The sequence below is a fragment of the Gilbertella persicaria genome (assembly GCF_025201335.1).
Source record: "Gilbertella persicaria strain CBS 190.32 chromosome Unknown B0P05scaffold_51, whole genome shotgun sequence".
Lineage (NCBI taxonomy): Eukaryota > Fungi > Mucoromycota > Mucoromycetes > Mucorales > Choanephoraceae > Gilbertella > Gilbertella persicaria.
The window spans coordinates 16935-43320 of NW_026252012.1; the positions used below are offsets into that span (position 1 = coordinate 16935).

The 26386-nt window shown below is 37.3% G+C and overlaps 10 protein-coding genes across 10 annotated transcripts; 4 read left to right on the forward strand and 6 right to left on the reverse strand.

The window, feature by feature from the left end:
* Positions 1–29: 29 nt before the first annotated feature.
* On the forward strand, positions 30–2768 carry B0P05DRAFT_558391 (uncharacterized protein). The gene is made up of 2 exons (XM_051580140.1): positions 30–734; positions 804–2768. The coding sequence occupies exons 1-2, from the start codon at positions 97–99 to the stop codon at positions 2731–2733; spliced, it is 2568 nt and encodes an 855-aa protein (XP_051430899.1). The 5' UTR covers positions 30–96; the 3' UTR covers positions 2734–2768.
* Positions 2769–5734, reverse strand: B0P05DRAFT_558396 (RHD3/Sey1). Its single transcript, XM_051580141.1, has 12 exons — positions 5615–5734; positions 5436–5561; positions 5293–5390; positions 4921–5239; positions 4760–4877; positions 4591–4709; positions 4362–4542; positions 3944–4313; positions 3771–3895; positions 3452–3720; positions 3306–3402; positions 2769–3259 (listed from the first exon to the last, which is right to left on the reverse strand). Coding segments are annotated over exons 1-12 (2307 nt in total). The 5' UTR covers positions 5617–5734; the 3' UTR covers positions 2769–2776.
* A 351-nt stretch (positions 5735–6085) lies between these two features.
* On the forward strand, positions 6086–8515 carry B0P05DRAFT_590941 (ankyrin repeat-containing domain protein; the record flags this gene model as incomplete). The annotated part of the gene is made up of 7 exons (XM_051582863.1): positions 6086–6242; positions 6296–6542; positions 6577–7099; positions 7157–7609; positions 7664–7728; positions 7775–7887; positions 7938–8515. The coding sequence occupies 7 exons, from the start codon at positions 6086–6088 to the stop codon at positions 8513–8515; spliced, it is 2136 nt and encodes a 711-aa protein (XP_051430901.1).
* A 526-nt stretch (positions 8516–9041) lies between these two features.
* Positions 9042–9940, reverse strand: B0P05DRAFT_271032 (PIN domain-containing protein). The gene is made up of 3 exons (XM_051573398.1): positions 9658–9940; positions 9323–9609; positions 9042–9272 (listed from the first exon to the last, which is right to left on the reverse strand). Exons 1-3 carry the CDS (start codon positions 9809–9811, stop codon positions 9225–9227), a joined length of 489 nt encoding a protein of 162 aa, XP_051430902.1. The 5' UTR covers positions 9812–9940; the 3' UTR covers positions 9042–9224.
* Positions 9892–12270, reverse strand: B0P05DRAFT_599764 (uncharacterized protein). The gene is made up of 2 exons (XM_051583211.1): positions 11034–12270; positions 9892–10986 (listed from the first exon to the last, which is right to left on the reverse strand). Exons 1-2 carry the CDS (start codon positions 12055–12057, stop codon positions 10070–10072), a joined length of 1941 nt encoding a protein of 646 aa, XP_051430903.1. The 5' UTR covers positions 12058–12270; the 3' UTR covers positions 9892–10069.
* A 1529-nt stretch (positions 12271–13799) lies between these two features.
* Positions 13800–14976, reverse strand: B0P05DRAFT_558408 (uncharacterized protein). The gene has a single exon (XM_051580142.1). It carries the CDS (start codon positions 14878–14880, stop codon positions 13873–13875), a length of 1008 nt encoding a protein of 335 aa, XP_051430904.1. The 5' UTR covers positions 14881–14976; the 3' UTR covers positions 13800–13872.
* A 768-nt stretch (positions 14977–15744) lies between these two features.
* B0P05DRAFT_590945 (HSP20-like chaperone) lies at positions 15745–16374 on the reverse strand (the record flags this gene model as incomplete). The annotated part of the gene is made up of 1 exon (XM_051582864.1): positions 15745–16374. The coding sequence occupies one exon, from the start codon at positions 16372–16374 to the stop codon at positions 15745–15747; it is 630 nt and encodes a 209-aa protein (XP_051430905.1).
* Positions 16375–17282: 908 nt separating this feature from the next.
* On the forward strand, positions 17283–20283 carry B0P05DRAFT_640796 (HSP20-like chaperone; the record flags this gene model as incomplete). Its single annotated transcript, XM_051583754.1, has 3 exons — positions 17283–18072; positions 19863–20115; positions 20170–20283. The coding sequence occupies exons 1-3, from the start codon at positions 17447–17449 to the stop codon at positions 20281–20283; spliced, it is 993 nt and encodes a 330-aa protein (XP_051430906.1). The 5' UTR covers positions 17283–17446.
* Positions 20284–22877: 2594 nt separating this feature from the next.
* Positions 22878–23533, forward strand: B0P05DRAFT_574878 (uncharacterized protein; the record flags this gene model as incomplete). Its single annotated transcript, XM_051581602.1, has 3 exons — positions 22878–22926; positions 22980–23083; positions 23129–23533. The coding sequence occupies 3 exons, from the start codon at positions 22878–22880 to the stop codon at positions 23531–23533; spliced, it is 558 nt and encodes a 185-aa protein (XP_051430907.1).
* Positions 23534–23596: 63 nt separating this feature from the next.
* B0P05DRAFT_478277 (WD40-repeat-containing domain protein) lies at positions 23597–25953 on the reverse strand (the record flags this gene model as incomplete). Its single annotated transcript, XM_051575008.1, has 10 exons — positions 23597–23686; positions 23734–24030; positions 24084–24234; positions 24288–24820; positions 24861–24960; positions 25001–25157; positions 25187–25388; positions 25431–25545; positions 25594–25799; positions 25843–25953. 10 exons carry the CDS (start codon positions 25951–25953, stop codon positions 23597–23599), a joined length of 1962 nt encoding a protein of 653 aa, XP_051430908.1.
* Between the last annotated feature and the right edge of the window lie 433 nt (positions 25954–26386).

Below are 26386 nucleotides of genomic sequence, written 5' to 3' on the forward strand. Positions count from 1 at the left end.
TTTTTTTTCTTTCTTTCTTTTTTTTCTGGTGCCTGAAAAAAAGAAGCTATCATTCTACAATCAATAAAACTTAGATTTTCTACACCTATTCATAGCATGAAGGATGGCTTCAAGTCTATTGAGATAGAGCCAACTGAATGCTATCTTGACTTTATTGGACCTGCGAAACCAGACGACACAAACACACATGCTCTCAAGGGCAAAGTACGTCTTTCCCTTTACAAATCTGTAAAGATTCGCAACATGTCTATCAAGTTCAAAGGCCAGAGCACCATCACCCTTCAGCAACCCGCCAATTTAGAACTTACTTGTCCTCTTTTGCCCAAGCTAAAGCTTCCTCTGTTTGGAAGAACCACCTTACCAGCAGGTGATCATATCATTCCTTGGGAAATGGATATTCCCAACATTTATCCTCGCAGTATCATGATCAAACGCGCCAGCATAAACTACAAAGTCATTGTGTCCATCTCAACAGGAATTACACGGACATTGACTGCAGAATATCCAATTGTCATTCGACGTCATTTACTGCCCTACAAAGAATTGGCTCCATTGATTGAAACCAGGCTGTTTCGACGCACTATACCTGCTAAATTCCATTACGAGATTGATACTCCGCAGATCGTCTGTATTGAACAAGAACATATTCCTCTCGCCATCAAATACATCAGTTTTGCTAGTCAAAAGCCTGTCAAGACAATAAAAACACGACTTATTCAGATTGAATTGTATAGGTAACATGTCGTTATTTGAACTCCATTTGTATGCACCAATATTAATTTATTTTATTTTTTTTTATATAGGCGCCAATCGCTCTCCAAGACTGAATCTGATTTGTCTTGTAGTAACAAAGACTCTCATATCCTTGATCTAGATAAGAAAATCGCAGACTCAGTCAATTACAAAGATACCCATTTTAAATATATTAAACGAACAGTGCCAGCGCTTATACATATACCTAATGAATCCACCTCTGCTTGGAAACAACCTTACCTTATTCGACACCGTCTTCATCCTTACCTGTCATTTACTCTGGACTCACCCATGGTCACTATCTATCATCACCTCGAGATCACTTTTCAATTCGGCATGAAGCATGATGATATCAAATCGCGTATTCCAGTCATTATAGCTTCCATACCGAAAAAGGACTCGCTTCAATTATCAGACAAACCTTCTTTACCTGTAGAGCAAGACAACAGCATGATGATGAAATACGCTTTTGAAGAAGTGGCTCATGCGAACTTTTTGACTTATCGACTTGAGTCGAGAGCTTCTACTTTTATGACAGATGACGAAAGTGCTATCCAATACCACGAAGGAACATTTAGCAAGGTCAAGGATGCCAATCTATTGTCTTTGATGAGCTTTGATGAAGACATTCATACGACAGACAAACTTACGCCTGTGTCATTTGGCCCGAGTCGTACTACTTCCCCTACTTCACCCACACCTCCAATAAGGCCCCTTTTGTCTCAATTTGGTAATAGTCAGAGTGAACCAGATACATTGTTAAGTAGACGAGCCTTATCTCCTCCTCCTCTTCCTCCTCAAGAATTGACTTTTCCCCTTTACCAAAACTCAAAAGAGCTCAAAAAGTTTGCTTCTGCTGCAGATATCAGCTCATCTTCAGAGGCATCGTCACAACAAGAGACCGAACGCCCAAGAACAACCACACCTACCATGCGAAGACAAAACATGTACAGGAAGCCACAGTTACCGCCTATCAATGTTGATTTAGCAAATGGAAAAGATACCCGAGGTCTTACAGTTTTGCCTCTACCACGTCCACCTCAAGCTGGACTTCCATTACCTCCTTTGCCTACCACAACCTCGTCTGGCTCAGGTGTTTTGCCCATATTAGATCGCAATGAACAAAGTCGGTCCAATATCCATCTAGAATCAAGCAAGAGAAATCGCAACAATATGAGCATGGAGGACATGCAGTCGGTCTATTCAGAGGCTTCTGTGACAAGCATGAACAACGCGCCTAGTCTGAGCTCTTCTGCTTCTCTGTCCACCAACAAAAGCCAGCCTCAACTTCAATCCAGACCTCCTTCGCCTGTGTTTAGTCCAGCTCCTGGTTTGCCCGCCACCATTCCACTCAGACCTCAACAAGAAGATACTTCTCGTATTGAAGAAACGTTCCTTTCTGATGGCGCTGTCTCGCCTGCTATGAACACCGTGGCTTCCTCTGTCGTCCTTTCGCCTCGCACAATGTATTCTCTTCAACGCCGTATTGCACTCTCCACCATTTCCTCCTTAACTAATGATTCCTGGCGCATGGGTTCTTCTATTCTACCGAGAGGAGGACGGTATTCGACTCAGGCGGATTCAGACGTTCACTCACTCATGATGCAGAGTAGTCGTTACAGTAGTGAAAATAGTAGCCATCTGTATGAATCCACTTACCAACAATTGTACAGTCCACCACCGCCACCACCTAACCCATATATCAATGCCAGACTACCACCGGTACCAACTACCGAAACGACGAAATCAAAGTCGAATAAGCGGTCGACCATGATCTATCTTGAAGACAGTGACAATGAGGATGATGGGGATCATCGAAAGAGCGTACCTCCTTCACCTGTACCTCAGCTACCTCCCTTGGAGACTTTAGTGTTATCTGAACCCAGTACAAGTACAGCAGACAAAGAACAAGACTGTACACCTCCAAAATTACCTCGATTATCGTTTGGTAAAGATTTTGGTATCTCGCTAGGTCTTTAAACTTATTATGGATAATAAAACATGTCATATGATACTACACAATTTATTGATCTTTCTTTTCTTTCTCTTGATGCCTCTTTTCTTTTTGATCTCTAGCCATTTCTACACCATCGGCAATACGTTCTTTTGCCATTCGAGTAGCTTCACCTACAACAGCGGTGATGATGCGTTCAAGAGGTCCCCAGAGATTCAGAGCAAAAATGACATAGCCAAACGTGATCAACAAGACAAACAAGACCATATAGAGGGGGTTACGAATGATGGTCATGAATTCATTCCAACCAAGGAAGACCATGGCAGCAATGGCCCATGTGGGTATTTTAGCGGTTGTGGAGACAACCGAGCGTTTGGCTTCCAAGTAAAAAGCATCTGATTCACGCTTGAAACGGTTTGAGATATCTATCTGTTTGGCTTCACCAAGGACAATGAGTGATTGGTCAAAATCGAAATCTTCTGTTGATTCAAGCTTGAAATCGGGGTCTTCTTTCAAGTTGATTTTAGCAAACAAAGAAATGAGGGTCAAGGTCTAGCGTTTAGATAAGCTATCATGTTAGATACGCATCACCACTTACATCTTCTTTAGCACGTCTAAAGTAAGCATCAATATCATCTTCAGGCTTCCATACACGGGGAAGACCATGGTCATCATATCTAAACTTTTCTTCAAATCTAAACAAAAAGCATTAGGCGTCTACTTTAAAGAAGGATCGATGCTTACCTTGAACGCAACTTTAACAAGAGCATCGTATCAGCTAATTCTTCATCTACTTTTTTGCGAAGCACGGTCCATGCCTGAAGCTTGAGATCAGTAATGGATTCTTCCAATTCCTTTTCAGACGAATTGAAGCTTTTAGCAATCTTTTCCAACGTTGTTTGGCCATGCTCGACTGTCTTGAGATAGGTTTGAATGATCTCGTGCCAAACATCAGGTTTAGGATCATTCAATGCCAAAGTGACAGGCTCAGACAACTCATTTTCAACTTGTTTCTATTTCAAATACTATTAGACTCAAAAATGTCATGTAGGGTTCACTTTACAGTCAAAGACTTGGTCATCTTCTTGAATTCGTCTGTGCGTGCTTTTGTCGAGACTTGAGTGAATTCTTCTTCAAGTGAAGCATGTTCACTTGTGTAATTCCAGTCAGTTTCTGGCAAGACAATTTCTATATCAACGCGCATAAGAAACATAAGCCTAAAAAAACAGGACTTACCTTTAGCACCGTTCAAAAAGTAGTCATTGGCTTCTTTCAAGCAACCTTCAACAGCAGTAGCAAAGTTATAGTTGGGTTTCTTTAATTCAGCCTTCAAGTTTTCATCAAACATAGTGATTGCTTTCTTATGAAGGTTTTTCACTTGACCCACGAACAAGACATGTAACTGAGTATTCAATTTGACAAGCATATCGGATCTCTTTTTCTCATACACGCCTTGATGATAACGTGATGCATTCTTGTCAAATGAGTTGACTGCTTCTTGACGGATATCCAACATTTGTTTACCGAGATTGTCAATGATTTGAGCTTTTTCAAGAATGGGTTGTCTGAGTGGAGCAAGGTGTTTAGAAAAGATGTCAAATGCAGCCTACACCATTAAACTAAGCCCAAGGTCAAATGAGTTGAGAGGACTTACATTAGAAATTTCATCACATCTGTATTGAGCAAGTAATTCTTGTTGAGTAGGTAAATCCAAATCTTTGTTTGTAAGGACCTTATCCCAAATACCAGAGGCATAGATATGATAACCATCAGCAGGAATACGCTTATGGTATTCAGGCTTAAAGACAAAGTTAGGGTTCTCAGGGTTATTAAATCTATGATCATGTTGTTGGTTTTTTTTTGTGTTTTTTATAATAAGTTACCTCTTGCGAAGATCGGCAACTTCTTCATTGAACTTCTCAGGCAAAAGTACCTTGTGAGGCAATCCAGTGTACATGAAATCAAAGTAATCATGGATCTTACAATCTTCGAGACCTTCAGGCTACAATGCACTTTTTAGATATACTTTTGCTGCCAATCGGTGCTTTTTACCTTTGATAAGCCAGTCCAGATCTTTTCTAGATCAGATTGAAGTGTTCTAGCCAAGTTTTCTAGTGGTGTTGAACCAACATGATCTCTGATAACAATCAACAAAAGCGTCTTTTCCTTGCTATAGAAGCATATCAGTTTATGAAGACAGACCACATTCGTACCTTTTTTGAGTTTGAAACAGTTGCAAATTGACTTCAAACACAGTCTTTAACAAACCCATATTAGCGCCTTGATAAAGACCTACTTGATGTTCCCATAAGTTGAGAATGATAACTTCACTGGTTGCCATAGAAAACAAGGCAGATTTGCGCTCAAAATCTTGATCTTCACCACGTTCACGACCATCTGTGCCTTCTACATCCATGACAAGTACATGCATGCCTCTACCTCTGGACATCCAAATACCCTTTGTTGTCTGACTTCTTTGATTTTCATTCATGACATCAAATGATGTACCAAAAAGACCGTTCAACAAAGTACCTAAATCGACGCGTTTAAACATCACTCAAAAACACAGAAAGAATCATACATACTTTTACCAGTACTTTGAGAACCAAAGACCGCAACCACATTATATTTAAATCCAGCATCACCTAAATGCCACTTTTCAAGATAGGCGGGCAAGTCTTCACTAGAATACAGTTAAGATAGTTACAAAAACATAGATCAAACTTACGTAAATTTTTGATTTTCATCAATGATCTGAAGACGTGGAATAGGTTCTGTGTCTTTATCCCACTCTGTTGTAGAGATGGAACCTTGTGCTAGATGATCAGTTGAAGATGTTTCTTCGGCAACGGTCCTAACAAGAAAAATATAACTTGTTTATCACGTGTCTTTGTCAAGGAGGCTTACATTTTGTTTATTCGATAACTAAAAAAGAAACGAGAAAAAAAAAGAGAGAAAGAAAGAAAAAGGGGTAATTTATTGACGACGACCCTCTTTGTTGTGACGACACTTCATGTGAAGAGGTGGTTGTACTACGAACTCGGGAACGGATAGGTAAACAAGAGTTCCGATTCAAAACAAGTTATTATGCAAACAGTATGACTAATTTACGAAAGAAAACATAAAAACAGAAAAGAAGGTACTGATAGGGTAAATATGTATACTTTGACAATGAAACCATGGTAACCATTGAGCTTAGCAACCGTATTTGAGTTACCCTAGCAACCATACAACCAATGGTTTGTAACAAAGATTTCCTTTACTATTTTTGAATTTCAAGAATCGATTTTGTGGTCCGCTTTGAAAATTAAAAAAATAAGCTTATGCCAAGAAAGGCTTTATTGTGCCTTCTTTTCTTCTTCTTCTTTGTATTTTGATATGGCAACTGAGGACCATTCTGAAGATAAAAAGCCTTTACTTGAAGAACATAACGCTTCTGAAACGACCAACTCGTTTCCTCCCTTGACTAAGCAAACTACTGCTGCAGTCTCGACCGAGCAAGTAACAGCAGAAATAAGGAGCGAAACAACAGAAAGTGAATATTACTGATTCATATGTAGAACTCAAACTGACTTTTTTACTTTCTAGATACAACAACTATCTTTGAAGCTGCTCAACGAGGCTCTTTTCAAACAATTCGATACTTGCTTGATAACAAACTAGCGACAGTCTATGATATTGACGCTCAAGGTGCTACAGCTTTGCACTATGCCACACTAGCCAACAACGACGTATGTGCTAAATACCTGATTGACAAGGGAGCCGTGGTTGATGCTCCAGCAGGCGATCTGCAAGCAACTCCTTTGCACTGGGCTAGCAGGCAAGTAACAAACATGTAGATAAAACACGCGTTGCTGATAGTCAAACAGACAAGGTCGACTAGGTGCAGTACACAGACTTATCAAAGAAGGGGCTAATCCTTCTCTTAAAGACGGACAAGGCTTCAACGCACTTCATTTAGCCGTTCATTCTTCGCACGCTATGCTTGTGCTCTACTTGTTATATCTTGACATTGAAATTGATACATCAGACAATGTAGGTGGCCATACACCTTTGATGTGGGCAGCCTATCAAGGTCATGCTCATTCAGTCGATTTGTTGCTCAAGTTTGGGGCAAGTGTAAGAGCCACAGACCATTCTCAGCTTACACCGCTTCATTGGGCAGCTGTGACAGGCAACAAGATGTGTATTCGAAAAATGTTAGAGTACGATGCTGATGTAAATGCTCGGGATCAGAATGGCAAGTCTGTGATGGATTTCATCAAGGAGAAGAAATACGAAAGGATTTGGGATAGAGCTGTGTTAGAATTCGATGTATTAGCTGAAGGAAATCCTGCTCAACAAGATCGCATTGGTAAATATCCTGGATCCCATGGAAAACCAATGTCAAAGGTAAGAAAGAGAGAGAAGGGTGAATGAGCCAAGCTCATGATACTAACAATGGCGTAGCGTACAGTGAACACAGTGGCTTATATTGCACCTTTTTTCTCCCTGGGATTTGCATTAAAATGCTTAGCCATGTTTCCGTGGTACGGTGGATTACCACTGGCCATCATGTGCTTTGCTTTGACACATATTGGTATTGTGAAATATCTTATTCAGGTACCAAGCAATGATGCAGTATGGAAAACACCTTATTTCTCGAGTATTTTTCAATCCTCTGCTTTTTGGGTTGTGGTCACTTGGATGTGGGTACTTGTGCCTTCTACTTCTCATTTGTTGTTCACCAATTTGATCTTTTTGGTGACGTTCTTTACTGCCATGTTTGCGTTCTTTAAAGCAGTAGCTGCTGACCCTGGGTTTATCAAAAAAGATCTTTCAAGAGAAAAGCAGCGATTGGCTGTAGAAGAGTTGGCTAATGAAAATCAATTGGACATTCGACACTTTTGCTTGACTTGTTTGGTAAGAATTAGCGGCTAAAAGGGAAGTCATGTTTCTTATTGGATTTATATTTAGATTAAGAAACCATTGCGTTCAAAACATTGCAAGATTTGTAATCGTTGTGTAGCCAGATTTGATCAGTAAGTGATAGTTTAGATAATCTAAACATGTCTAATTTCTTGTTAGTCATTGCCCTTGGATCTTCAACTGCATTGGTGTTCGAAACCATAGACCATTTATGATCTTTTTGATCAACATGGTCATTGCCATTATTTCGTTTGCATTATTATCCATGAATTGTAAGTTGTTTGTTGTTGTAATGTATAGCTTATCTTTCTTCTTGTAATAGACATATCCATTACAGCACCTATTTATGACCGAGGTCCTGACAGTACTTGTCTTTTGGGCTCTACAGTATGCAGTTACTTTGACTATGATACCTGGACATTATCATTAACACTTTGGGTCTTGATTCAACTGACTTGGTCCATGTTCTTATTGGGCGTTCAACTCTATCAAATTGCAGTAGCCATAACTACAAATGAAAGTGCCAACGTCAGCCGTTATTCTTATATGAATGCTAGTCCAGCTAATCTTGTGTCTACTTTACCTGTGGGTGTTGCTACTGGCACAGAAGGAAGTGATGGTCCTTCTACGCTATCCACCCATGAAGTCCATCGCCATCATCATCATGGTGGATTTTGTCCTTGTCTTCAATTAGTTGCTGGTGCCCGTGCTTTGCATAAGGCCCGTAACCGTCCTGGTAACACGATCAAAAGCAATGCATTCGATCATGGATGTTGGAACAATTGTTTGGATTTCTGGTCTGATTCGACTGAAGGAAAGAATGGCAGTGTAAATTATTATGAACTGTATGATATTCATCAAATGGACTATTACAAAAAACCATTGGCCATGAATGTATAAATATCAAAGATAGCTTTAATTTGGAATGTACAAAGATATTACTAAAGTAGCATACCCATTTTTTTTTCTTTAGAGAAATAAAACTGTTATTATCGTGGTGAATAAATAGGGGCATAGTTGGTTTTATAGACGCCATGTTCAGGTCGATAAGGTCTTTTGGGAGCAATGAGTGTAGGATCATTGTCGAGATAAGCTGGTGGCTCTTGGTTGTGTCGATGCCGTGTATGTTGTGCCTTGGCCCATTTGCTATATTGCGTGCCAAACGAGTCAGACATATGTGTAAACTCATCATCAATCATCATAGAATAATGGTCTATTTGAGTATATGAATTCATCGTTGGTTCATGACAAACATCGTCTATGTCCATGCCCTATAGATTTGTATAAGTCCTGAATTGGCTTGTTATTCTATTGCAGTTTACATGATCTTCCATTGTGTTGGCTGGTATTTCTGGTGGATAGTAATGTGGTTTATGATGCTGTATTGTATGGCTGTATTTTGATGCAAGCGTTGTGTCTCTCTTGCCTGCAATACGGTTTAATAATGCTTCCATTTTATGTGTAGATTCGGCAGAGATAGAATCAATGTCATGCACCATTACTTTAATACATAAATTTCTGTCATTTGAAAGCAATGTTACTTTTCTTTGAGTTGCTTGTTGAAAGTACCTAAATATACCAATAAGTCTTTGTATATGTTGATGTCTATTTACATGCAGCAATCCAAAATGCGATCATCCCCTTTAGCATTGCCTGCCTATAATAAAGTATAAATGTTTGTTGATCAAACTTTTTTTTCTTCCTTACATGTATTATTTGTTTGTCAAAAACTTCATTCATTTTTTGCCCTCGAAGAGAAACCATCTTATCTCTCAAACGCAATTCCAAGAAACGCATCGCTTTCCTTGCACTTGTACACACATCTGTATCATTTCTGGAGCCTTTTAAGCCGTCTAATTCTCGAATAACTACCCAAGGCAGTAATACGAGCAGACTACCTGGGTATTTATTAGCAATGTCTAATAAAGCATCCAAGAAACCCAATTTGGACAGTAAAAAGTTAGTATCTAATACAGCTATCTCTGCAAAAGAAGCTTAAAAAAAACAAAGTGAGTTATTAAAGAGGAACAAGTTGCACTTACGAGTTTGTTGATCAAACTGCTCAAACATAGCTGTGTTGGTGTTATCTATTTGGTCATAACGGGACGTAGCACGAATATTAGCAATTTGATTATTCACGTCGTTGAGGAACTCAGGTCCGTCAATATCCATAAACTCCATATCTTCTTGATTCATTTTTTCTTTTATATAAAAGTAAAGAAAGAAAGAAATATAAAAAAGTTGGCGGACAATAAAAAAACGCGTCTCTGTTTTTTCAAGAGGATGTATGAGATACTTTATTATGAAAGAAAAGAATATAATACACTTTAGAGTAAATGACAGATGATAATTATATAAATAAAGAAAAGAAAGACAGCAGTGTATTTTGTATAAGCGCGGGAACGAAAAAAGAAAGGGGGACGAGATATGTATATATAAAGAAGAAAAGCGGATTTAGCTCATGTACAATTCACAGGCAATAGGCTCAGCACTTGTTTGACTTGGCCAATACATGGGGTTTAGACCAGTGTTTGCAGCAGACTGCATCAGTAAACTGTCTTCGGTTGCTGAAATAAGGGGATGCTGTTGTTGATGAAAAAGATGTGTATGAGGATGATGTGATTGGTCTACTATTAAGGGTTGGTACATAGTAGGGTTGTATGGATGAACTACAACAGGTGCAGCAGGCTCAATAAAATGAACAAGGCGTCTTGTTTCTTCATGGTTATTTATCAAAGCCAACAATTCTTGTTTCATGTGATGTGCAACTCCCTTGAGTGTGTGTCTAAAGAAACGAGAAGCTTGCTTGCCTTCTGTGAAATCAGAACATTGAACCCATATTGGTGATAGTGTAGGTTCTTCAGTAGGTGTGCTTTCTCCTCCTTCAGACTGTTCTTCACCTGTGAGCGATTTCTTCTTTTTCTTGACGTCTAGGTGAGGTGCTGTGGACTCCATGTAGAAGAGGGGAGGCTCACTGATATCAAAGTGGACATCTGCTAAAGCTTCATGTTCATCAAGAATAAACTCAATACTTGAGACGGCTTTTTGAGCAACTTCCATTTTAAAGTGGCAACCGCCATCGACAATGTGCCATGCAAAGATGCGTGTATCAGGGCGGTAGACACAAACAAGGTCTGTCTCTTGCATCTTGAGACGGTGCCAGGTACCGATAGTCAATGTAGTGGCAGAGAGATACAAATCTTTAGGTTCTTCATCATCATCTTCAGGCAATACAACGACTGCGTCTTCTTTTTCATTATTTGTTGTCTTTTTATCATCTTTCTTAGTGTCTGTATTATCTTTACTATCAGAGGAAGGGGTCATTATTAAACTGGAGGGATCAATGGTAGATACAGGTTCAGCTGTAATTTCTGTTTAAAGTCAATATCATGTTTAACTATAGCTTCTTTGGTCTTACCTGGGGAAAGAGAATTTTTGGAAGGGGAGGGACTGTTATCGGAAGAGGTGGATCTTAAACTGGTAGCCAAAACGGCAGTTGGGCCAGCATCAGGAACTGATACCAAAGTTGGCATGGTAGTATTGACGGATTTAGCATTTAAAGGACTTAGAGAAGGAGACACCTGACCATGTATGTATTCAGGGAAATCTAAACCTGTTACAGGTTCAACAGAGTTGTTTAGATCGTAGGGATATACTTGGGGTGGCATGCTTTGTCTCATCAGTGGGATATCATCTTGTACAGAAGAAAGCCATGTGGTAGAAAGTTGTTGTTGGTGGCCATAGTATTGAGGATAAGACATGGGTGGTGGAGTGGTACTAAATGAGGAATTTCCGCCAACAGCTGTAGGCAAAGGAGGTGGAGGGACAGAAGAAGCAGGTGTAAACAACACTTCCGCTTGAGAAGTAGGGATTCTGTTGCCATTATTATAATGAAATTGAACAGCATCTACACTCTGAGCACGGGGAGGGATAGCTAAACGAGCAGCAGCTGGGTTGTAATAGTAAGGTTGTTGGGATTGCTGATAAGGTTGCATTGGTAAAAGTGGTTGACCAAACTGTTGTTGCTGTTGCTGTTGCTGTTGCTGTTGTTGTTGTTGCTGTTGTTGTTGGTGATATTGATACAACTGAGCACGAATAGAAGCTTGATGCATTTGCATCTGAGCTCTTTTCTGCATGTGTTTTACTTTGGCTCTTCTGTTCTGAAACCAAATCTGAATTGATCTTTCACTCATCTGAAGCTGTTCAGCCAACTGTTTTCTCAGCTTAGAGTTAGGGCTGACATTGACGGCAAATGTGTCTTCCAATACAGATAATTGGTCTGCAGTTGCTCTTGTTCTTTTGCGAACAGGCGGAGCTGAAGAAGCACCAGTTGTATCTTCTTCTTCTTCATTAGGTACCGAATTTAAGCTATTTTTGTTATTATCTTCAGATAATTGTTGGGACCAGTTTTGTTGTGGTTGTTTGTTTAATAAATATGACATTTTTTTTCTTTCTGTTTAAATTAATGAAATGTAGAGAATATTATAATGAAAGGATAAGAAAGAAAGTAAGGAGGGTAAAGAGGCTTCGTGAATAAGAAAAAGAGTGGCTCTTTTTTTTTATTGAAAGAAAGAATAAAGAGATGAGAAAAAAAAGCTTAACTAATTTAAGGCGAGACAAAGAAACAGTAACGAAGCAACGATAGGAGTTTTGATAAAGGTACAAGAAAAAGCTTTTTTTTTTTTGTTTCCGCAAATTACGATGCTATGTCACTTGCAAGTTAAAAAGGTAAGATTATTTTTTACAACTCCCTACAATCAGTTTTACTCCGCAGCGTATCTGCGTACTTCTTTGTCTGTCTTTGTCTTTTTTCACTTTCTTTTCTTTGTACTTGTATGCAATCAAGACATGCAAAAGACCATCTAAAAAGATTTTGTTTCGATGGAGGAATGCATTCAAGATTTGTACTAAAAATTTCAACCCAGAAAAAGTCTGTCTGCTGACTTTTTTTTGTAACTAAAAAAAAGTAAATATAGATATTCAAGTAACAATAATTTTCTACAGTTTATTATTTGTTTGTACGTACGCTCGAGCAAAGAAGTATGCGCAACATGTCAAGATGTGATCTTGTCAATTCCCTTGATCGACGCGTTTAAACCACTGTGTTAATTAAAATCTCATCTGAAATACAGAGAACTCATTCTTTTTTGCAAGAAATGCAGCTTATTGTTTTTTGTTTCTAAAAAATCATTTCTTCTTTTTATCCAAGTCCTTCACACGCGCATAAAGAAGGTCACAAGCACACAGGCTTCTCAAGTTTAGTATCCGAACACGTTTCAATACTACGTATTCAAAACTTTATTTTCACTTTCAGCTGCTGTTTGTAAGACGTTTTCACTTTCTTACTGGGAAGATCTTTTCCATAAATAGACTTTGAGTCAATTTTGGTATGCCGTTCATAAGAACATAAAGGAGTTTTTTTTCTGACTCCTGAATTATTGACAGGATATCTTGCATTCTCGACTCCTTTCTATTTTTTTTCTTGTTCTTTTTACGAGTCGCGCCTTTTTTTTTCAGGAAAGACAGGAGGAGGACCAAATGAGGTTGCATATTTAGTACAAGCTGATTGGATACTTAAAATACATGATATTTATAAAAGGCAAGTAATTATCAACCATATAATTTTTTGTTTTTTTTTGGATATATGTTCAGCACAGACTTGTGAAAAGATGACCGCTGGATATGACAAAGTACTTGCCAATTATGTAACAAGGAATGTCTCGACCTCTTTTTTTTTTTTTTTTTTTTTTTTTTTTTTTGCTTTTTTATATGCATATCGGATTACTATCCGCATAGATGCCTTTCCTTTATACTCCGAAATGACATGGATAATGCAAAATCACGACATCATTGTTCCAATTGTCAAATTAATTTTCTGGTTGTGCCTGGTTTTTTTTTCTTCTTGTCGCATATACTGACATGCATAAATCACTTGTCATGTTTTTAACGGGTTTTTCGCTCGCAATTTCTGATTACTAAATACATTTCATGAACAATCAGATTAGAACATCAATTGAACTTGTCTATTAATTTGGAAAACAAACAGCATGAAATACTATGTTTCCCTATTTGGTTTTCGTTTTTCTTTTAGTGAATTTATAACATCCATTTTGATACATAAGACACGTTCAAAGAAATGGCATGCTTTCCAGGGAAAAGTTGACGAGTTTCAATTAAAAAGCTGTTTTTTTTAAAGAAAAAATAACAGTTTACTCTCACGATAAAGTAAGAAAAAAACACATATGTTATTATTATTATTATAGATACGCATAAGAAGGAATAGGTGGAGGTTGAGTTTTTGGTGGAGGCAATTGGGGAGGTAGCACGGCTGGAATATGGGAGTTAGAGTGATTACTTGTTCTTAGTGATGAATGTCTCCGTGGTGGATCATAGCTATGTTGTCGCTCTATGGAATATTCTGAGGAAAAGCCAACAGATGAGGGGTATGAATAAAGTGACTCGTTCTCATTAATGGGTGAGGATAAAATAGGTGATGAGGGTTGACTTATTGCTTGTCCAATGGATGATGAATGAGAGGATTGAAGCCAAATAGAATCATTCTCGGGTTGCTCGAGTGATATATTGCTCTGACTGGATGTAGAAATACTTGGTCTTGCTGCGATGAGTGAATATTCTTGTTCTTCAGTTGTGATGTGTGATAGGTCTCTGCTTGTGATTGTGGTGGCGTGATCAGCACGAATTAAGGCAATTGTACGCTTGATTTTATCTAGCCACATCTTCATTGATTCAGCATCTTCTACTTGCAGAAACCAGCTTGAGGAGTCCTCATGACCCATCTTTTTGATTTCGATACAAAACAATGCACCTGTAAACTTGTCTGTTGCAAACGCATGCGTGTTTTTTGTCAGCTCAAGGAACTCCCTGTATGTTTCTGGTGTTTCTGTCTTGAACGAATAGAGAAAACGATCGACAAGTACAACATAACGTTTCTTGATTGTCTTTATAAACGAGAAAGTGGGTGCACGATGCTTAGTCAGCCACCCAGTACAATTTGCATGTTGAAGAATAAGGTTGACATGAATGCCACTTGGTCTTGGTCGAAAGGTCTTGGGGTCGTTAATGTCCAACATACTTTCGTTTGTTTTTACTCGTCGAACTGGTACTTCGTCAATTGGAAAAGGCAAAGAACTTGTAATAGGATGAGTGGTGGAAACGGAGACAAGAGCATTAGTCAAGATTTTCATTGGTTTTATAGAATTTTCTTCTGGCTGCTTTTGTGACTGAGAACGACTACTGAAAATCATGTTTATGTACTACGGGAAAGAAGGGAAAAAGGAGGAAAAAATGTATATATAAAAAGTGAAAGGAAAAGAAAGGGCTTTGTTTGCCTGCTCGCTTTCACTTACTATTGTCGTGATTCCTTGGTTGTGAAACGGTACCCCGTAGCCCTTTGAAATTAAAATAGGATGAAACACAACCTGTCATAGCTACTTTTTTGCACAACTTTTCACACGATTTCACCAGCTTAACGGATTCTCTGATCTTCTCAATTAACCGTATTAAGTAAAAGGCATTTTAAAAGTGCTTAAATCCTACATTGAGACGCCGATTCGTAACTTCAAAACGAGAAAGGGATTGGTTCATTTAAGGACAAAAGAAAAACAATAGACTTCTTGCACTACGGGAAGGTAGATAAAAAGAAAAAATCGCATAAAACCAGCTTGATTAAACCAAAAAGAGAAAGGGAGCGAAGACAATGTTTTAAATTGTCAAGTACTGATTATTTGCTGCAATGTTTTTTTAGAATAAGAAGATTTAGCGATAGGGATGCCATGTGATAACAAGTGTTCTTAAGTGCTACAACTTTGTGTGCCTTGATATTACTGATCAATTGATAAACACCTTATTTGTATGCTCGAAACAAACACTTTCTTTTTTTAAGTTTATTGTTATTTTATTGTTGCTTGCATATATGTACGTATGTGTTTAGATATAACGAATGAATAAGATGAATAAATGGAATGATAAATGAATAAAAAAAGAAAAAGAAAAGGAAATATGAGAGAGTGAGAGAGTGAGAGAGGAAGGAAGAGAAGGAAATAGAAAATAGAGCGAGTTACATAAGAAAAGCAATACTATAGATCAACCAATAGACAGGCTTTTTTTCTTTACTCGATGTTGACAAATCTGGATTGGTTCTTGTTGCTCTTGGGAATAATTACCTTGAGAATACCGTCTTGGTAGGAGGCCTTGATTTGTTCAGCATCAATGGGGTTGGGGAAATTGAAGGATCGTGTAAATGAACCAGCAACACGTTCATTGACCCACCATTTAGGACTGTTGTTATACTGAGCCACTTGGCTGTCTTGGTCCTTCTTTTGTACAACTTGCTGACCCTCAGCAGTGGCACCATCAGCACCAGAGGCAGTAGAGGAGGCCTTGTTCTCTTGTGCTTTTTGCTCCTCTTCCAAAGCAGGGCCTTCATGGTGTTCCTTCTTCATCGTGCCGCTCAAAATCAGAGTACGGCCATCGTTCACTTCAATCTTGATATCCTTCTTGTCATAACCAGGAATCTCAGCATGCAACTCGTAGAACTCGGGCTTCTCAATAATGTCGGTGGCAGGGTAGCGACCAAAGACACTGTTGTTATTGCTGTTGTGACCACGGTTGCCTTGGTTACCGAAGAATGGACTGACTTCGCTGTTGAACATAGGGCTAAATAAGGGCTGGTCAAAGACAGCCATAGCACGTTGCATATCACGTAAAGCGTCAGAGAATAAGCGTTGAGAAAGAGCCATTTTTGTTTCTTGTTTCTTGGACTTTATAACTTGAATATGATGATGAGACACAAAAGTGCCAGGAAACAATGAGTCTTTATATATCTTTTTCGAAGGGTTTGTGGTGAAAGATCTAGAAAAGACCTACTTCCATTTTTGGCATTTTCTACAATTTTCTGGAGCACTCTTTTTTTTTTTTTTTTTTTTTTTTTTTTTTTTTTTTTTTTTTTTTTTTTTTAATTATGCAATTCTAACCGTTATAATCACAAGACCTCTTGCTCGAAAGTTGTAGAAAATACCACAAGAGCCAAGAACGCCCTCAGTGACTGCACTTCGATCTTCTTCACTCTAGACCATGGCGTCTCTAATATTACACAATACCCTCTTGTTGTGTATATGCGCATAAGAGTATATGCATGGTTTTTCTTTTTCTTTTTTAAAAGAAAAAAATAAAAAATAAACCAGTAGTACATATGAAAATGCGATTATGTCAAAGTCTTGTTACCGAAATTCATTGTAAAAAAATCATGCAACGGAAGAATGTAATGCCTTTTCGAGTTCAGTCAAGGATGGAAAAGGAAGTTGCATGATTTTTTTACAATGAATTTCGGTAACAAGACTTTGACATAATCGCATTTTCATATGTACTACTGGTTTATTTTTTATTTTTTTCTTTTAAAAAAGAAAAAGAAAAACCATGCATATACTCTTATGCGCATATACACAACAAGAGGGTATTGTGTAATATTAGAGACGCCATGGTCTAGAGTGAAGAAGATCGAAGTGCAGTCACTGAGGGCGTTCTTGGCTCTTGTGGTATTTTCTACAACTTTCGAGCAAGAGGTCTTGTGATTATAACGGTTAGAATTGCATAATTAAAAAAAAAAAAAAAAAAAAAAAAAAAAAAAAAAAAAAAAAAAAAAAAAAGAGTGCTCCAGAAAATTGTAGAAAATGCCAAAAATGGAAGTAGGTCTTTTCTAGATCTTTCACCACAAACCCTTCGAAAAAGATATATAAAGACTCATTGTTTCCTGGCACTTTTGTGTCTCATCATCATATTCAAGTTATAAAGTCCAAGAAACAAGAAACAAAAATGGCTCTTTCTCAACGCTTATTCTCTGACGCTTTACGTGATATGCAACGTGCTATGGCTGTCTTTGACCAGCCCTTATTTAGCCCTATGTTCAACAGCGAAGTCAGTCCATTCTTCGGTAACCAAGGCAACCGTGGTCACAACAGCAATAACAACAGTGTCTTTGGTCGCTACCCTGCCACCGACATTATTGAGAAGCCCGAGTTCTACGAGTTGCATGCTGAGATTCCTGGTTATGACAAGAAGGATATCAAGATTGAAGTGAACGATGGCCGTACTCTGATTTTGAGCGGCACGATGAAGAAGGAACACCATGAAGGCCCTGCTTTGGAAGAGGAGCAAAAAGCACAAGAGAACAAGGCCTCCTCTACTGCCTCTGGTGCTGATGGTGCCACTGCTGAGGGTCAGCAAGTTGTACAAAAGAAGGACCAAGACAGCCAAGTGGCTCAGTATAACAACAGTCCTAAATGGTGGGTCAATGAACGTGTTGCTGGTTCATTTACACGATCCTTCAATTTCCCCAACCCCATTGATGCTGAACAAATCAAGGCCTCCTACCAAGACGGTATTCTCAAGGTAATTATTCCCAAGAGCAACAAGAACCAATCCAGATTTGTCAACATCGAGTAAAGAAAAAAAGCCTGTCTATTGGTTGATCTATAGTATTGCTTTTCTTATGTAACTCGCTCTATTTTCTATTTCCTTCTCTTCCTTCCTCTCTCACTCTCTCACTCTCTCATATTTCCTTTTCTTTTTCTTTTTTTATTCATTTATCATTCCATTTATTCATCTTATTCATTCGTTATATCTAAACACATACGTACATATATGCAAGCAACAATAAAATAACAATAAACTTAAAAAAAGAAAGTGTTTGTTTCGAGCATACAAATAAGGTGTTTATCACTACTGAATATTGTTGGTTTTCTTTCATGTGCATCTTTAACAAAAAAAAAAAAAAAAGCGCCGTTTAATTATATTGTATTTCATGTCATTTTGTTCTGATGTCTCGTACGCACACATATCAACAGTTAAATATAAACGCGCCTATGCAGCATTGCCTAAAACTTTTATATTTTCTTTTGACATTCTATTCCCTAATAAATAGTTTGAGCTTCTTAAGGTATCTAAAAAGTTTTAAACGCTGTCAAGTATCACATGCATCAAGTTCCGTTTATCATTGTTCTAGTCAATAAGCTTTCTTTCTTTTTTTCCTGCAAAAGAATAAAGTCCGTAATCCTTATTCTCGTTTCCTTTAATTGCTTTTATTCTTTATTGAATGCGAAAAAAGAAAACTTAGAGATTACAAGAATTTGGACGCAACTTAGTGGGCTGTATTGATTTAGGGAGACTCGAATAGAGATGCATACAAGACATAAGTTGGGATTTTTTAGTGTTCAAATTTATCACATCTGTGCTGTAATACTTTATCTACAGTTGCTTAAAAGTTCTTTTCTTCTTCTATTCTTGGTCTTTTTATTTTTACTCTATTTACTTCTGCTTAAGGCCTCGAATAACTTTTTGATCAAGTCCACAAAAAACCAAGTTGCTTCCTTTTGGTATTTAGGCGTGATTTTTAAATAAACAAGTCCAGACCTAAAGAAGCAAAGGTTGGGGTCAAAGTTTTTTGTGTAACTTTTTCAGACCAATAACACGAGGATCTATACAAAAATCGATAAATTGACCATTTTTTAACAATTAAAAGCTTCTTTTTTGGTGTTTGCCGACGTGCTTGAACAAAAAATATAAAAAAAGAGATTAAAATAGGAAATAATAACTTTTTAAAGCAAATTTTTTAAAAAAATTTCTTTTTTCTCTTGCTTATTTCTTTTTCGTTATTTGATGGACTTGGTCAAGCGATTCTATTCCAGCAAGCTATCGTCAAAGAAGTCAACTGTTTGTGCTAATAAATCAATTTTGCTGGGACGAAGAAAGAGTAAACGGTCAAACAAAAGCAGTAGTAGTATATTATCTTCAGCCACCTCAGAATATAGTGAAGACAATAATGAGTGCGGCCATGACGACGATGATCCTAGCAGTAATATGATGAATCTGTACAAAAAAAAGCACCAGCACAAAATAAAAGCAGTCGAAAGCTACCATGATATGCATCAAAAGCTTAGTACAACAGAACATTTCATTGATATGACAGCAAGCAGTAGTAGCAATAATGAAATATATCACCATCTCAGTTATAGTATACCAAACCAAAAAAGTCATATATCATCACCGATAAGTAAAGCGTCTGTCCTTCAAATAAAAGATAATAAGATAACGTCTGATTATGCAGATAAAAAACATAGTTCTTGTAGTAAAGTAAGTGTCAATATGAAAAACTAAGATATAGTTACTAACACTATTTTTTGTTAGCTGTAAGTACATTATTTATTTAGTTCAACTGATTCATTTTAAACAGAGTCAAAAAAGAAGACTCCACCATGTACTCTCCTTTTACTAAACGGCCTGAAATAATTGACAGTAATTACATACCCCTACCAACAGTAACAAGAAAATACATCGATCCTCCTCCTGATGTTATCTTGGACGCCATACCATCTTTGTCTCTTACCGCTAAGAATCGACAGATGGCTGATTCTCAAGACAAGGATCAAAAGATGAAAAATTCATCTGATCCTGTTAGAAATAACACCCCTTCAACTTCTTTATCAGTAAGCAAAAAAGAAAAACAAAGAAGGAAATTAAAGATTGACACAAAGAGACAGAGTCTCGGAAGCAATCAAATAGACCCAATGATTGTTACAGCTTTGAATAGTGAAGAACAAGTGTTGATGCCGGACATTAGCACTTGGTTGTCTCAAACAGTAGGCAACGCTTGATACCTTTTTTTTTTTTGCTAGGAGCCCCCTAATTTTCAAATAATAAAGAAAGCAGATCATAACCGTAAAATTCAAGCATTTCTTAACAATCATAATCATATTTACTGGAGCACTGTACATGATCTCACACTTGAGGTAGTCTTGGCAGTTGTTGTGTTTGCTTAAGAATCGATGTAAAACAAAGACAGTGAATTACAGCACCAAACAAATTGTGATTGAAACTTTTATTGCCTAATCTTTGCAATGAATCCAAAAGGACTCCCAATGACCATTTTATTTTTACGAAACTATTACAGTGAAAGTAAATGAAGTTTACATATCATTTTAATAAACGAACAAACATGTCTTTTTTTTTTAAAAAAAATGTCCAGCATTTTCCTAGCAGAAGCAACAAAACTATAGCGGTTTGATAAAAGATAAACGCTAAGAAATAAGCCAAATATTTTATCAAGATACACAAACTCTTTATTTCCTATTTTACTGGTGATAGTATTTGTTTTACCTTGAGAAAGCAGGCCTTTATTCATTAGAAAAGAGTTTTTTATCTCTTAACGAAGTATATCTAAAAATCTCGAGAATTAACATCATTTTGTATAAAATTGTTTCTTGACCCGGAAAGCTCAATAAATGCGTGTTTGAAGTATTCTTAATAAACTGTTTAATCATTTTTTTTTTAGAAAAGACCAGCTTAATCACTAACATAAGTTTCTTTATGAAAAGCCTGTATTGCTCCTTTGTAGTGTATTGAATGTAGCTTTTCTTATAATAATAAAGAAATATTTAATATTTGTCTTTTTTTTTTTTTTTTTTTTTTTTTTTTTTTTTTTTTTTTTTTTTTTGCCTTCTATGTTTTTAAATAATTTGATTGACAAATATAAGCTTCCTTTAACTTGTACCTTTAAAAAAGCTATAGTTGTGATTCGCGATAGCTTATTCCGTAAAAGTTAGGCCTTGAAGCCCTCTTTCAATGTCACAAGTTTACCTCTAAAAAATCAAGATCATTTGATTCACACATTGCCGTTACAAATGCTACACAGTTTCCAGATTTAATTACTGAAAACATGCGAATATCACATAACAAGCATCAACAAAAAAACAAATCAACTTGTATTTGTCAAAGTCTAACTCTCTGGTCTACAATGAGAACATTCATAATCCAGTAAGTATATACAAATGAGTAAATTGATGTACGCACATAATTGTTTTAACTACATGTATTACAATAGCCCTTGTGCCAACCGATAAAAGTGCCACAGCAGGAATAGTGATACATTAGCTCTGGCGTTTAAAAATGGCTTAGTTTGGAGATTTGTTCTGAATTAAATCAGCACTCTTTTTTTTTGAGATTATTCTTGGCTATGAAACTTGATTTTCATCGATATGCATTTCATGTATCCAAATACATGTAAGCATACTGTTTAGGTCTATAATTAAGCAAATAAACCGCTTGTATAAGACTGCGCAATTCATTTTACACAAATACAAAAACTTTTCTATGCTGTGAATGGTTTTTGAGAAGATGACACAAACCCCAATTTCCCAATTCTGCAATTCGTGTTCCTGAAAAAAGAAAAGTAGCTGACAATGTCTCTTTATTCTACTATATTGAGCAAGAAGAAAAGATTCACTTACTATTAGACAAGCTTATTCATGTGGTATTCACACAGTTAATAAACACAGGTAAATCGTAAAATAACAAACCCAAAGTACACAGGTTTCTTTACAAAGAAGATGTAATACCTTCATAATCACAAAAATTTCCCAAGATCAAGTCAATTGCGAAAAAGTATTACGTGTATGGTGCTTTGAATACAATACATTGTAATTTTGACATTGTTTTTTTTTTTACCTTTTCAAGAAAAAAAGAGAAGTAGACCACTTAGAAGATGAGAAGCATTGAGAACAGAAAGATTTAGGAGAATGGTAAGCATTAAATTACGTAATTCAATAGTGTTTTACTAGTGACTTTAGCAACCATTTTTCTTTTAAAGATTAGATGAATGCATTAATGTTAAATTTTTGTAACTGAGTTCTAAAGTGCATTGACCAGTCATTACTATGCATTCATTTGAAATCGACAATATGTAGAGGTGAATGTCGAGGCAAAAGAGCTATATGTATTTCAATCGAAAAAATTGACTTGGTTCTCTTGCAGAAGAATAAGTGATATTAACATACTTTTGTGTTCATGAATTGTACATCATTCTCCTTAAAGTGAAACCAAGTGAGTTTACCATTGAAAATATCAGGTGAACACTATGTAAACGAAACACATGTGAATTCTCCATAGAGAATTAAAGAGAGAGAGAGAGAGAGAGAGAGAGAGAGAGAGAGAGAGTGTGTGTGTGTGTGTGTGGAGAGAAAAAGACAGGCAAAGAAAGAGTTTTCTCAAGCACAAAGCAGGGATTCAATTAACCAAGTACAATCTAACTTGTTGTACTTCATATGCTAGGGAAAGAATTACTTAACGGCGTACACATTGGCGGCGTACACATTGGTCTTGAAGCCAAAAAAAAGTTATGTTTTTTATATAAATAAGTGCCTTGTTTTTCTGTCAAGAGTATTTTATTCATCAAATCAAACCAATTTTAACAATGCGTGCCTTCTCTATTCTCTCTATTGCTCTTGCCCTCTTTGCTTCTGGTAAGTACCAAGAAACTCGCAACAATGGTTGTACTCAATCATTTGTCGATTAGCCAATGCTGCTGCTGTTGACAAGCGTGCCATCTCTTCTAATGTTCAAACCTGTGTCAACGACATTACTGCTGCCGGTACTCAACTTACCGCTGTCAAATCTGATGTAAGTTTTTTTCTTCTAAAGACTGAGACTCATATATCATCATAGGTTGCTGGCTTCACCAGTGCTGCTGGTTACAGTGGTGCCCTTGCTATCCACACCAAGGAACAGGCCCTTGAAAATCTTTTGAAGACTGCCACTACCAGCTGTTGTGTTCAAAAGACCACTGTCACTGATGAAGAAGCTGCTGCTGTCCTTAATGTCATCTCTACCTTGGTTCCCAACATTGAAACCACCTTGTCTTCCCTTGTCAGCAAGAAGTCTCAATTCGATACTATCTTGTTGGCTACCACTCTTGTCAAGACTGACATTAAGAACTTGAAGACCCAAACTAGTGCTTTGGACACCTGTTTGGTTGCTGTCACTCCCTCTGCTTACACTACTGATGCTAATGGTTATGTCACCAGAGTCAATGCCGCTTTTACTTCTGCTAGCACTGCTTATGGTATCTAATTATTTATTGAATAAAACCTCTTAAATCATGATTTTCATCATGATATACTTTATTATATGAAACTATTTGGCTGGAGGATTTTCTTGATTTGAAATCATTTCTGAAATGTTCTTTTGTAACAGACTCCAATCTTCGGGCTTAGGAATTGCCATCTATTTTGAAACTGTAAATAACAACAACAGTAATAAATAAACTTTACCTCGCCGATATCATAAACATAGACATGTCCATCACTTGAGCCAATAGCAGTCTTTTTACCTTCTTTATCCCAAGCAATCTTGTTAAGTGCCTTACCAGAACCAACTTGGGTACTAACAAATGGCTCTTCGGTATCTGCATTCAAGTTCCACAAGTCAAATTGACCTGTACCATCAACTGTACCAAACAAAGCAGGATGTGTAGGTGACCATTTAACGTCATACACGTAATCGTCTGCGTGTTCAAACGAGTACAAGGGAGTAATGCTAGAAGGTTGAGTGGATGTCTTTGAGATAGACTATAGACTATGTCAACATCATCTGATTATACACAGGTTGCTTTGTCTTTTACCTTGGCTCTCCAAAGCTTCACAGTCCAGTCAACAGATGAGGTAAGGTATAAATCTGAGAAATCAACAGGGCCATGCAGAGGATGGAAATTTAAACCAGTAACCATACCATGATGACCGCGGTAGGTGTCGTATTGATTAATGCCCGCTTTACTAATTAAACACTGTCAGTCACTCATACAAAAGCAAACCATAACACTTTTTACCTTCCAGCACGATCATAACGGTTTGCTTGATAGATGTTACCTTCTTCTGTACCAGCCCAAAATGCGGTTGTTTCATTATCAGGAAATCCCATGCATGTCACGGAGACTTCGTCTGTCTTGTTATGAGCAGGATGAAGCAGCTCCAAATAGTCTTGAGGTTGAGCCAACATATCCAGCTGCCATGAACAAATGAAACCATCCGTACTGGCAGAAATCAAGTTATGGGCATTTTGAGTGCCCACCATTTCAATCGAATAAACAGGATGTGTATGGCCACCAGCAGACAAAGGTGTCTTGAGAACAGGCAGTGATTTAGCACGCGTGTCCCACAGGACAATTTGACCAGAATAAGTACCACCAATGATATAATTTGGGTGGAATTTACTAAACATAACACTGAGCACATCAGATTGTGAATGGAACACGAATTCAGGGCGATCCAACAAATGTTCATTCCAGACAAGAGCAACACCATCAGGCTCATTAGGCGCAAGAGGATTTTTGTTGTAAGAAGAGACAACCAATTCAGGGTACTAAAAGGCTTAGTCACTGCTGTCTAATCTCTCAACTTACTTTTAAGGACCAATTCACATCTGTAACTGATCTGTTTTTGCACCATTTTTCGTCCCAAAACTTGCAGACAAATTTGACATGTTTTCCAGAGTTCTCATCGCTACAAGAATGAATATTTTTGTATATAGACAAACACTTACTTTTCAACATCAATGCCAAGGGTATAATCTTTCATAAAGTCATATTTCTCATTTAAAGCTCTTTCAACAAGCTTAGTTGAAATATCAACAAATTCAGCAAATTCTTGAGACTTTTGAATGGTCTTTGCTTCTTCTTCAGTTAATTCTATTTTTTTTTCTCTTGGTTTAGCATTTGAACTTGATGACTCAACACTTTTTGTTTACCTCGAATTTCTTCTTGTTTTTCTTGTTCTGCTTTTCGAATTTCTTCTTCTAGTTGAGCTATCTTCTGCTTTTCTCTCAACTCAAATTCCTCAGTGATTTGTTTTCTGATTTCTTCTTCAGAAATCTCTGGGGCTTCCAATGATCCATCTGTTGTTTGAATTTCCTTGCTGTAGACAACTTGTTCCTGTCTTATGTTAACTATGTATTATGAGTTGTCTCAACTTACAAGGGGAGGAATGTCAGCAACAAAAGTTTGTGCTTCAGTGAGTTCTGCTACATAGTGAGGGGTTGTCTGAGCAGGCTGAGAAGTAGTTGAGAGCATAGAAAGTCTTGCATCTGATCTATGTATTCACTCAATACACACTGTTATATCATAATATAAGTCTTACTGGCTCATAGGAGTTCCAGGTGAGGAATAGCCAAAGTTAGCTGAAGTTGGGCGTGAATTAGAAAACTCGGATCCTGCATCTGACCCACGATCACTGCCTGCAGTTGTAGTAGCAGCACTAGGTGTGGAAGGGCGCTCTCCTAAAACAAGGGCGACCAAGTCATCAATAGCCTTTCGGTCTCTTCCAGTTGTAGAGCTAGTTGTAGACTTGCAAAACAGTTAGAAACCTTGCCTCATCAATACTACTTACAGAAGACTGTGTAGACTGGCTTTCAAGTAAAGCTCGTCTTTCTTCTCGAGCACGTCGAAGTTCAGCTAGCTTTTGTCTTTTTTTCTCTAATTCTTCTTTTCTGCGATCCATCTTTTGAGTAATCTGTCTTAATAGAAAAAGAAAACGATACAAGAAAAAAAAAAAAAGAGAAGAGTTTTTACCCCTTTATCTGTTTTTAACGGTTCACTCTCAACGCGCAAAAACAGTCTCTGACTTTGAACTACTTTATTATTCTCTGCATCCTATTGGCTCGAAAGATTATTGCTCAAGAAGCATACTTTTGACAGCTCGTTTAATGTGTAGTTTGACACTTTTCGTATCAGATCAAAGAAGAGATTTAATAAAAAAGAGATGGAGCTCCCTAAAAAACAACATAAAAGCCTTGTAGCTCAACTGAATTCTAAAAAACACATATTTCGCTTGTTCTTGCAATCAGAATTATTTCTAGGTAATGAACCCGGAAAGAATGATAGCAGGCCAATGTCATGATCTTCTTTCATCTTTAATTGACTGGTCAACCATA